This window comes from Bombus affinis, chromosome 15, assembly GCF_024516045.1.
Source record: "Bombus affinis isolate iyBomAffi1 chromosome 15, iyBomAffi1.2, whole genome shotgun sequence".
NCBI classification, from domain to species: Eukaryota; Metazoa; Arthropoda; class Insecta; order Hymenoptera; family Apidae; genus Bombus; species Bombus affinis.
Genome location: NC_066358.1, coordinates 8,086,350 through 8,098,612, shown reverse-complemented (window position 1 = coordinate 8,098,612; position 12,263 = coordinate 8,086,350). Strand labels below are relative to the sequence as shown.

The 12,263-nt window shown below is 33.7% G+C and overlaps 2 protein-coding genes and 3 long non-coding RNA genes across 8 annotated transcripts; 2 read left to right on the top strand and 3 right to left on the bottom strand.

Annotated features, from left to right (window-relative positions):
• Nucleotides 1-308: 308 nt before the first annotated feature.
• On the bottom strand, nt 309-1,809 carry LOC126924725 (uncharacterized). Its single transcript, XR_007713636.1, has 4 exons — nt 1,731-1,809; nt 904-1,594; nt 603-696; nt 309-387 (listed from the first exon to the last, which is right to left on the bottom strand). It is a non-coding gene; the product is annotated as an uncharacterized LOC126924725 (long non-coding RNA).
• Nucleotides 394-3,455, top strand: LOC126924702 (chymotrypsin-like elastase family member 2A). The gene is made up of 5 exons (XM_050739491.1): nt 394-698; nt 1,259-1,523; nt 1,733-1,878; nt 1,996-2,267; nt 3,003-3,455. Exons 1-5 carry the CDS (start codon nt 581-583, stop codon nt 3,183-3,185), a joined length of 984 nt encoding a protein of 327 aa, XP_050595448.1. The 5' UTR covers nt 394-580; the 3' UTR covers nt 3,186-3,455.
• A 361-nt stretch (nt 3,456-3,816) lies between these two features.
• LOC126924726 (uncharacterized) lies at nt 3,817-7,671 on the bottom strand. The gene is made up of 2 exons (XR_007713637.1): nt 4,592-7,671; nt 3,817-4,499 (listed from the first exon to the last, which is right to left on the bottom strand). It is a non-coding gene; the product is annotated as an uncharacterized LOC126924726 (long non-coding RNA).
• A 48-nt stretch (nt 7,672-7,719) lies between these two features.
• LOC126924693 (zinc finger protein 567-like) lies at nt 7,720-12,071 on the top strand. 4 transcript variants are annotated; one of them, XM_050739458.1, is made up of 4 exons: nt 7,720-7,862; nt 8,456-8,641; nt 9,641-10,209; nt 10,729-12,071. In XM_050739458.1, the coding sequence occupies exons 3-4, from the start codon at nt 9,673-9,675 to the stop codon at nt 11,326-11,328; spliced, it is 1,137 nt and encodes a 378-aa protein (XP_050595415.1). In that variant the 5' UTR covers nt 7,720-7,862; nt 8,456-8,641; nt 9,641-9,672; the 3' UTR covers nt 11,329-12,071. The 4 variants fall into 4 exon arrangements, with proteins under 4 accessions (XP_050595415.1, XP_050595418.1, XP_050595416.1 ...); XM_050739461.1 differs by lacking the exon at nt 8,456-8,641 and having other exon boundaries at nt 7,733-7,862; XM_050739459.1 differs by lacking the exon at nt 7,720-7,862 and having other exon boundaries at nt 7,871-8,629.
• Nucleotides 8,327-9,184, bottom strand: LOC126924721 (uncharacterized). Its single transcript, XR_007713631.1, has 3 exons — nt 9,061-9,184; nt 8,786-8,983; nt 8,327-8,676 (listed from the first exon to the last, which is right to left on the bottom strand). It is a non-coding gene; the product is annotated as an uncharacterized LOC126924721 (long non-coding RNA).
• Nucleotides 12,072-12,263: the final 192 nt, after the last annotated feature.

Below are 12,263 nucleotides of genomic sequence, written 5' to 3'. Positions count from 1 at the left end.
AAAAATGAACGTTTCTAATTGGTATGAAAAGAGCGAGGAAGAAAGACAGTGATGGCAAAGAGGTAACTTTCGTTAGTGAGAGCGATATTCGTCTGTTTAAGAGCTGCCAGTTTCCACTGGTTCGTCGTGATCGCAAGTATGCATATTCCCCTTCTTCGATGGGAATCGTCAACGATCACTTTCTTCTAAGTAAGTTCCTTCGAAGGATTTACTCGTTCTAGTGAACGATCCGCAACAAGGATTACCTAGTCGTACTCTCGTCACTTGCCTCTATCATCTTTGTTAGAAGTTGTAAACTTTCGTAGATATCTTTGTTAAAGTACCTTTTATTCGTTTATTTTATTTTCTTCGATTATGCCTGTCTTTTTAATATCATTGTGATGTTATCTGAAAGATGATAGAAATTGATTAATTGATAGTAAAAAAATTGATTTGTGTACATTGTGAGACTTGAAACATTCAAAGGTATATTAAGAAAATTCGTTATCGATAAAATAGTAAGGTTCGAAGTGTATATCGTTATAATTCAATATGAAGAGTATGAGACAATAAAGTGTACGGGGTTGAAGAAGATAGTTGTATGCATGGTGTGCTTCCCTTACTGGAAATGAATCTTCGCGGTGGGCTGGCGATACTTCTTTTCATTCTTGCGGAGATCGACTGCACGATCCTGAGGATCGTTCAGGAAGATCATTTCTGTAAGTATAAGATAATGTTAAGCTACCGTTTCTATAACACTTATGGTGTATTTTTTGAATATTGTTTATAATGTATTTGTAGATATTTTTAAAATATTGTATGTCTTTTGACTTTTTAAGGAAGACCATTTTTATTTTTCAAGTTTGATAGCCATCAAACATTTCAATGCAATTTCTATCCATATAATAAATAGATTGTTCGTACCTTTATGAGAAATGGAAAAGTGGAAAAGTCTGCAGGATGCATTTAATATGGCAAAATAAAAGCACCAATAATATTTAATGGGTGACACAGATCTCCATTTAGATCCTATTTCTGTAACTAAACTGAATTAGAGTTAGAAACAGAATTTATAGAGGAACTGTTATACATATATTATAGAACTATTATATGCATTTTGTATACTTTTAAATCTTTAAATTTCGCGTGAATTCGTACAAATTTCCAGTCTACAAATAACCATTTCGTCAAACCATTGAATATATTACGTATTTAATTGATATTAGTTGACTACCAGTGAAAGTCAACGAGGTGGGAAACTTGAGTTTTTGAATAACAGCTTGCGGATGTCCTTCAGCATCGCATAGGCAGCCACGTGCGATTCTGTCGGTGAAAAACGTCACTTCTTCTACTGTGGACAAGCAAAAGAACGTCGGGAGTACAACGGGTCGAATATTCAACGGGAAACCGAGTAAACGAGGCTCTTGGCCCTGGCAGGTGTCTCTACAGCTTCTCCACCCAAAGTTAGGATTTATCGGTCACTGGTGCGGCGGCGTTCTCATTGAACCCACTTGGGTCGTCACAGCTGCTCATTGCATTCATAAGTGGGTTTCACTTTTCATTGAATCTATACGAACTTAGCGACGAACTTCCAGATTATCACTATATAGAGTGTCTAAAAAAAGATTTATTAAATTATACGATGTTGTTAGCCAATGAAATTTATCCGTATATGTAAAGATTAATTAAATATAAATATATATATATTTTATTCACCATCGATTTATAGACTGATATGGATATTTACTTACAGCGAGCTTTTCAATTTACCGATTGGTGCACTGTGGACGGCGGTGGTTGGGGAATGGGAATTAGACTCCGGTGGACGAGGCTCGGCAAGACTACCTGTTGAACGAGTGATCCTCCATGAGAGATTCAACAATTACTTGCACGATATTGGTAAATAAACAATTTTAACCCTAAAATGGTATCGTTGGCTTGATGAGAATCTACGATAGTAACTACGATAGTTTGTGTGAAAATTACTAAAATTTGGGATATTCAATTTTCTCTTAGCGCTGATGAAGTTAGCTAGACCAGCTCCTTTGTCCAAAGTAGTACGAACGATATGTTTACCGGAGCCGGAAGAGGAGCTTGCGAATAGACAATGCGTCGCTTCTGGCTGGGGTCGATACGGACCTTCTCAGTCACTTTCCACCGCACTATTAGAAGCCTCAGTGCCATTGCTAGATCTTGAAAAATGCATGAAAGCTTATGGGAAATCGGTATCGCTTCGAAGCGGTCATCTCTGTGCTGGTCACACCGATGGCTCGACCGGAAGCTGCGTGGTAAATAATCAATTTCTATATTATATTAACTAAATTCCTGCCGAGTAAAAATCTAAGCTGAAATACTTAATATTATTATATCGTATCGTACCTCGTACGAGTAACATTGCTCTAATCTTATTATTTCAAAAGCAATTTTTTTTTATCCAAATTCTAAAACATTTTCATCATTTCATTTCATGAAATTTAGAGTTATCACTTTCGTCGTTACATAAGATATCTACCACCGGTCATCAAAATACACTTAAGTAGATTGGAATCCTTGCATTTTCTGCAATAATGCAATCTGGCTTTCAATGACAAGGCTCTATCCAGATGAATCTCTTCCTTTACTTATAAAATCGCTATTTAACATTGAAATCTCTCCATACTCATCATACTTCGATTTTAATACGCTTTCTGAACCATTTACTATGCTTTATAGTAAATATTTTATCCTTTTAAGGATATTCAGTATTACATTCGCATACCTAAAAAATATTTTCAACAATTAGTTATAAATATTTCTAAAAATTTTTTAATATACACATATATACATATATATGATATTAAGCAATATTTTAAGTTAGAAGATAAGAGTATCGTTGTACACATTTCTTCGTTTCAAGATTATTAAAATTTGATCCGGATATTTTAACAATATTTTCAGTAATTAGTGTACATTTTAGCAATATAAATATACATATATAGATTTGTAAGTAATGTTTTAAATGATAAAATAGAAACATCTCTTAGGGTGATTCTGGAGGACCGTTACAATGTCGACGCGCAGACGGAGTATGGCAATTGGCAGGCGTCACTTCTTTTGGATCAGGATGTGCTAGACCAGGATATCCTGATGTGTATACTAGGATACAGTATTACGTAAAATGGATAAGAAATACTATGAACAATGACGATGATGCGCAATTTTTATAATTTTTATCGGTATATTGATTCACGTGTACCTTGAAATGTAGATAATATTTATGTAAATATTATTCGAGTAGACCGTTGTACATATGCATATACGCTATCCTGTGTAGCTTCTAATGCAAATAATTTTTAATAAAAAGAAAAGTACAATGTACTGTTCTATTCATTATATGTACCTTATCCACGCAAATTTACCGTAATTTGGAAACAATCGCAAAATCTATATACGAATAGAACACGCTGCATTTGAAAACCATAAAACCTCGATTTCAATAGGAAATAAGACCAAGCGTATACATATACATTCGCGTGTATGGAAATGAAAGCGCATCCGCTGCACTGGTAAGTTCCAAAGAAAAGCCATTCGCCAGGGGCTAAGGTATCTTCCTATGCCCGCCAACGTACATTATAATATACAGTGGCTCGTGAAAGTATTTTAGCATTTGTAGAAAACTTTTACAAATATATTACAATGTATTATTATCTTTTTTATTTTATGATATATTGTATATAAATATAAATGTATGACGTGTGTTGTATGAAACTCTTTGAAATCTCCTTAGCAGTGCAATGGGCCCAGTAGTTTTGGTACAATCGGCAAGGAATAAATCCCGTGTGGAAAATGAACAAAAAATGCAGAGTAAAATTTTCTTATTACTAAATACTTGTGATATACCTTGTATTACAATAAATATCTATATCAATCATCTGATTCTCGTGCAACGATCATTTTCACTTTGCACAATAATTTCGTATATGATGGAAAATATAAATAATCTTTAATTTATATTTTTACAGATACATTTTACTGTATCCTGTATGTTAGATCGTATACATGCAACATGTTAGTGTTGAATATTTTATGAGGCGAAATACAATTTTTAATAAAACAGTTGATTGTTATTAATTTAAAAACATATTGAGGATTAGTTAAGGATCAGTTCCTTAACCGATCCTCAATATGTTTTTTGACAAAGGTCAATTGTACCATTATTACTGAGACACCCTCTATATTTTGCTAAAAGGTTTCTGCAAGTGTTCAGATTCTTTTGCGAGCTGCTGTATGTATACTTCGAAATGATACCGATGTTTCTATACCGGAAATACGACCACATCTGCATTTATATGACTCTCATAAGGGAAGAAAATCTGAAGTTGCTTCGCTCTTTTCGAACATCGTAGATTCGACGTTACGCAACCTCGTGATTGTGCGTATGACAACCAAAGCGATTGCATCTCCACCTCCTAGTCTCTCCTCTCCCTTTCCACCCATTTCCTCTCTGCCCCTCTTCAACCGATGAAATTAGAAGTATCGATCTGTCACAGGAACCGCGTACACCGTGGTAACTAAGAGACTCTGAACACACAAATTATGCCGAGATGCATCCATTAATTAGCTTAATACGTACCACTTAGCATACCAAAGCATGCTCTGATCAAGTTTCGTTTACACCGTCTATCCACTGTGTTTCTGTCGTTATTATGTACCGTGTGTTCTAGTGTCGAGTGTTTATCGATTTATTTCGAGCCATACGTATCGCTTGTATATTATAATTTTTCACTTTTTGAAGAATACTATTTAGATAAAAAATGCTTCACGATAAATCTACAACGCTGTGTATCGTTTTACAAGTAAATGGATTGTAATGACAAATCAACGACACGATATTTCTCATTGTCAAATCTATTAATGTTAAAATGTTAAAATGTTAAACCCTCGAACATTGAGGATTTAACAATTTTATAGTCATTTTTCTATGTCTGTTCTATATATGATATATATGCTCCATTACCTACGTCATTTATAATATTCTGTGTTTTGCATGTTATCTATAATATTCTGCATGCATGCTATCTATACATATTATATCTCTGATATCGTATTATCTATATTATCTATATTATATTTGTAGCGGCACATGGCCGTAGAAAAAGCTTCAAATTGAAATGGAAAATTTAAATCTACGAGAGACCCGTATTATTGTACCTTCGAATGTTAACGTTGTTTTAGGTTACAACTTAACTTTTTAACTTGACTTAACTTTTTGTGGTAATATAGATGTACGAACGTGCTACCTATGACAATAGTATTATTATCGTTTCTTCTATTGGTATGAGCGAGAGACGATTACAACCGGCATACACTATCTCTGTACTAAGTAGTTGTACTTATTTTAATACATCCGACTATTACAAATTCATCCACTCGTTATTTTATTAAATAAACCTACACGTTCTAACCACTTGACACTGTATATATTTTGTGTATATATATGTATACATATATTATCCTATATGTACCTATATTTTATACTATATCACCCTATCACGTTTATCAAAATATGTTACTAAATATAATTCAAAATATTTTATGCGCAAGAATAATAATTTTTATTACAGTAGATCTGTGGTAAATCAGATGATTTTTAGAAAGGAAGAACTTCAAACTATCCTCTATAAAATCACGAGTTATCAACCAAGGAACATGAGCTGGTTCGTCAATCAGATTATTTAAAAATGACTCGTGTTATATTTACATTTGCAAGAACTAAAATCGACTTGATAGAAATTTATTCATTTTTTATTTCTAATTCGACGATTAGGAAAGTTTCTATTTAAAGGATATGCTTAACAGGTTGAGAAGGAGATCCTGTCAATATAAAAATTTCCATATTCGATTAATCTACTTAGATGTATACGAGCATTCTAGCATCAAGTATAAAAGCCTCACCATACTCCAGATTGAAGGAAACTACAAGAAACAAACTTCTCCATCAGCAGCAATAAATAATTTAGAACAAGTTCTGTAAACACTATTATTCTATGCACGTGCTACCTTCTAAATAAAATTACTAGACTGCAAATCTTCACGCATTAATGAGAAATGCATTTATTCAAAAATGCATGTAACGCACAAAATACACGAAAATATACAGTATATTCCGGTATTTAACAGTCAAGTTTTGTTATAAGTAATGACGTAAAATTGGTGGCAAAGGTCGCATTCTATTTGTATTTCGTACTTTTATTATAACATGTCAGTGGAACTTTAAATGACCTATTTAAAATTCGGCTATTAAACTCTAGATCATCCTGTATCGATATCTAGTGACTAGAACAGCAAATCTTTAAAATAAAGTTATGGTAAAATATGTTTAAAAAGTAAGAAAAATACAATGATCACTAAGCGTGGATGAAATTCAGTTTACCTAATAGATTAGACCTTTCGTGTCCGTCACACTTGCGTTGATTAGTAGCTACTACATAATTACATTAGATGCCTAATATAATGTGATAGCGCAGATGTTGTTGTCAGTGCACGTGTTCGTGTTTAACAGGCGTTTAATTAAATCGTACATTTCATTTCATGAAATTTTCTCATTAATGTAGGTGTATCATTTGCACGCGTTATTATTACAAACATAATAAAGCTGATTTTTCTGCTTTATAATATTTTTGACTTTCAAAAGTGTTTAAAGATGATGAGTCGTTTTACATATGTAATGTAATATCATTTTTTGATCCAAATTACCCATTCGAGAGTAATTATTTTCAACCGCGCCATTAGCTGATTAAGCTCGGTATATGTGATCTCAGGGGAAGTTGAGAAGGTGTGTCATTTGATATCAAGCTGTTTAGTAACGTTTCCATTGTATTATATGACTCGATGGATTTTGCAAATCTAAGAGTTCTTCTAGAAGTTTCATAGATGTAAAATTTATCTCTACAAATTCATAATTAAAAATGAATTTACATTCGTTGAAAATTTTTAATTATGTCTATATAAAAGGATAAAATATAAAGAATCGATAAAAATCATGGAATTCGGAATAAAGACTGATGCATCCTTTTAAAAAATTAGCTTCCCTTTTAGTCATTCAGCCACCCTCCTCAGAACATTTTTGCCTGTTATGTACGTATCAATATATACCGTATCTTCTAACATTCTCAAAATTTTCCTAAATACCAAGGTATCCTCAATCTAGTTAGAATTCAATTGAAATCTAAATTAAACCAAATGCATATCTAACTTAATTTAATTAAAATCTAATCCAAACGCTATTCCTTTCTTAACGACAAATCGCCACTAAAGAAACAGCTAAAAAAGAAAGAAGATCTATAGAAGTTGCAGTTATGACAATACTTTCGTCCAACATGTGGATTTTTGCATATTATGTACATTCTGTATATTCCAGCATCTACAAATTTCCCATAAATATACGAACGTGCTCTATCTACTTACAATGCAATTCCAATCTAAATTAAATTTAATTTACGTTTAATTAAATTTAAATGTAATCAAACTCAAACGCTCTTGCTCTCTAATCATTCACCCCTTTTGCCTAAAACAAATATCAACATGAAATCACCAATAAAACAGAACGAAAAATAAAAAGAGGAAGAAAATCTACAGAACAGCATAACATCACGACAATACTCTCATCGAACTATAATATATCAGCAAGACAGACGTTGACATGCGCGAGGTACCGCGTCCGTGAAACGAACAGGGAGAGTGCGCGTTCCTGATCAGTAGTAGCACACTTTCATCGCGGCGAGGAAAGTGAGCAAGTCGAGTGAGTCGTTTCATCCACGCCGTGGAGGAGTCATCCACGTTGTAACGCACGGCAACACACGACCGCGCGCGTGTTCACGAAGATCGTGTGTGTTGTACACAAGGTATAGAGAGGCTCTCGTGGTAGTGAAGAGAGGTGGATAAGGAGAGAAAGGGAGAAACCTCGTCTCTCGTCAGAATTCCTTTCGATCCGCGAAAAATTGTCGTCCGTTTTTACCCGGTGCAAACCCGGGTGGGGTGCTTGTTAAGAAAACGAATTGCTCGAGAAAGTCTCGAAAGGAAAGAATCATTAATTGCGCGGCTTATTCGTCGTACACAAAAATATGTGATAACGCGAAATAGATATATACATGAATATATAGTGGCTGCAAAAATTATTTGAACATACCCTTATTTTCTAATGAAGCGTCTTTTTACCAAATTCTATGCGTTTTGCTTTCATGGTATCAAATTTTTATAGTCATGTGAAAATAATACCGAATAGTACGAGATTTAACGTACTTGGGCCTAATTAATTAGCATGTGAATGCTGCAATAAATATTTAATACTATAATAAATACTATAATATATAGTATAATAGTATTTATTTATTATATAGTATGATATATATTAATGATGTATAAATACTTCTTACAACCACTGTATATGTACTTCTACATATAGGTATATGTATAAATAATAAAAATTATTTAACAGTGAATGAAATTATCGTTGAATACTTGTGGATAAAGAAATGATACGTGATGTCGCGTGTCGACTCGCCCTTTCCAAGGGGAGGGTAGAAGAGGCGTGAGGTGGATGAATCATTGAGGCAGCCTCTGACGTGTCGAATAAAAGAGGGAGGCGATCGAAGAATCAAAGCGGAGCAAGGTTGCAAACCAAGTAAAAACCCGTTTCCAGAACTGTTTCGTAGTCCCCTGAAATATAAATGAATGTAATGTCACTTGTAACTGCGAATTTCTTTCATTCGGAATACAGAGGGTGAATTTGCTCGATTCAAGATGGCTACTGATTTTGTTATGTTACCTTTGTTCGATACTATTGTTCGAGGGAAAGTTCATTTGGAGAAGTAGACCTTTCCATGGCGAATAATGCATCTACAGGGTGGTTCAATAGTTATAGCTATTCATCAAAATTTCTTGGCAAACTGGAAAGATTCGAGCAAAATTATTTAATTATTTAATAAAATTATTTTATGGTCACTCGTCAAAATTTCTTGATAAACTGAAAATTTTAAAACAAAATTATTTACCGAGAACTTTGCGATATGTTAGAATGCTTTTTCACAAGGTTTCATTTACCTGTTTATGGAAGCTATAAAAGATCTCCATGGATATAAATTTCCTAAAGTTGTTCAAGAAGTCATCTGCATTGTAAAATATCAGAATATTTTTCTTCCTATTTTTATTCCTTATTTTATAGTGAAGATGTTAAAATGTAATCATTATTGGAACTCCCTGTACATGCATGATTCGATAATATAAATGCTACATCTAAATTACCTTGAGTTGCATATACAAATTAAAAACAGAAGAACACAAGTACTTGTCTTTTACTATCTGTTTCACGCTTTCTCGAATTCCCATGGGACTAGATTTTTACGATATTGGTTCGTTGAATATTGAATATGAACGTAGGATTAAATTCTTTATTCACTCCATTTCATTCCTCTCTCAAAAAACGATTCTCGTAATAATTAAAGATTACAAGAGAGGAACGTAATATATCACATCTCCTATTTTTTATAAGGAAGTACTTCCAAATTTATTAAATTATCGATCAATCCCATGATATCATGTTTTCTCCAATGACCTACAATTGGAATTCCTATGACACAAAACAAGCTATTAATGTTCCTTTTCTTTCTTTTGTATTTTTTAGTATTCAAGAACTGGGAAATTTTACTAAAGATCATGATGAGTAAAAATAATGAAAATGGTATATCCCTGGCGACGCCTCCAGCCATCCATGTTGGTCCCATAGTGAATCCAGGAACCAATGAAACCATCTCTATTGTAATTCCATTATCAGCTCAGTTGGCCACAGTTACCAGTCAGAAAATTGAAAAATCTTGCAAAGATTACACCAAGGATGGCAAACAGTCGTCCAATAATGTTCACTCTCGGCTAAGAAATGATAAAACCAAAGGATGTCCTTATCCTGGCTGCACCAGGTATGGGAGAGCCTTCTCGAGGGCACACGATCTGAAACGACACATTGCTCGTCACGAAATGAGAAAAGAAAAGCTGCACGATTATGAAAATTACACTATGGCCGGCAAACAAAATCGGAAGGAAAGTAACGAGAATATAGCGAATGGAATAATTGATAGACAACATATGGTTTGGAATGATGAATCACGCGAGAGTAAATCTTATTCTTGTTTGCATTGCAAGAAGAAGTACACTAGTGAGATTAAGCTTAGAGCTCACATGAGCTCCCATGAAAAGGTATGTTAGTAATTTCTAATAATTAATTAGATTCTCTTCTTAAATTTGTTGCTTCGACGAAATAGATTCCAGCATACAGGTTCATTCTTAATTTTGTAATTACGAATATTCCAAATAATAATGAAATAATAATAAATGACAATTTCTACAAATTAATCAGACTCTCCCTTTGGATAACATCATTTGCTATTCTGACAAGGTAGATGCCAACATACAGATTTATGGAAGAATTCTCGTTTAGGAATATTTTCAATAAAATAATGAATACAACAGTTTTTAGTAATCACTTAGATTCTCTTGCATAATACAATTAGCAATATTCCAACAGAACCAAATAGCTTCCAGATCTCGGAACAAGTCTAGTTCACATTCGTCTACTTCCCTAATACTGCCTATCCATCTAACTTTATCGACTAATAGATCAATTAGCTCATTACCTAGACAACCTTATCTTTTACTTATACGTATGTATATTACATTAGATCCATCTTTGACATTTGTATCATCAATATCTAACAGGTTCTAGGTAAGAATGTGTGTGCTCTGTGTGGAACATGTTCCCGGGATGAGGAAGAATTACAAGAGCATATGAAGCAACACACAGCAAACATGTTGGAAGCTCAAACAGTGTTAGAAAAGAGTGAAAGGGAACAACCAGAAAAAGAAGACGACTTCTTGCTTGAAGAGATGTTGCTTCTAAATAAGAATCCTCGAAGAATTGCGCAACCAGTGAAAAATAATTCGAATACGGCGTCCAAGATAAGATGTGACTACTGTTCCAAGACTTTCAAGACCAAATGGACATTGAGCTCCCACGTGGCAGCTCACGAGGGCCGTTTTCAATTCGACTGCGGTCAGTGTGGCAAGAAATTTGTCAGAAAGAGTCACTACGAAGGTCACATGAGATCTCACGAAGCAGCACGACCTTATGTCTGCGAACAATGCGGGAAAACGTTTAAAGAATTGAAGCACAGGAGAGAACACACTAAGAGGAAGCACTCTACTAACCAGAACGCGATTCAAACGCTTTTGGACAGCATCAGTCCGTGTGCATCCGATGAATTACCGGCGGATGAGGCAAAGTTCACGCTCCTGATGCCTGTTGATTTCTCTGTCTAAGGTTCCCAATGTAGTTTTGCCCTGAAATAACGGAAGATGGTTATAAATAAATGTATAATTTTTAGTTTTGTAATTTTATAATTTTTAAGCCGACTTTTTAATTGTTCTAATTTTAAATCTTGAATAGAGGATCTCAAGAAATTTTGTTTAATTTGGATTGAAAATCTTGATGATATGAGGTTTGGCTATAAGACAAATTAGAAGATTAGAAGATTTTATTAATGGGATAGAATGGAATGAATCGGAGGATTAATAATGAAAACAGGGTTTGAAAAATTAAATTAGGTCTTACGAAAGTTTCTAGTGGCGAAACTGATGAAGAACTGACACTGTTTGTTTATAATAAGGAGATTGTTAAATTATTTTAAAGCGATGCTCATTGTGAGATAAGGTTTTACGGCATCTTTAGATTAAAAACCTCTTATTAATCTCCATTTAGTCTCATCAATTTATTACAATTAAAAAAATTCAAAGATGTACAGTGAATGTGACAACTGCAACTACAATTGCAACTATTGTATACTCGAAAAAAATTGCTATGCTTAATTATAAAGTACATAATTGATTACATATGATTTAAGTAATTTTAAGTTCCTATCCTATATGTCGATGTCTAATAATCGACAGAGCTGTATATTATTTTCAATTTTCATTTATCGGAACGACACACAAACCAAAGACAATCTCGACTTTAAAATGACGTACAACTTGTACATAATCTAATAAATTGATCGCAAAAGAAATATCTCTTATTTTCAATAACCACAACTACCCAGCTATCCTCTTCATTGTACAAGCGGAAACTGTGTTAGATGATACGAAGATTGAAACACCCTGTGTAGAAAATTGTAATATCGAAAGAAGAACTCGATTACAAACGATAGCCACGTATCGTTTGTTTTGTTTCGTCTTGTCCGACATTCCCAGTTTTATAA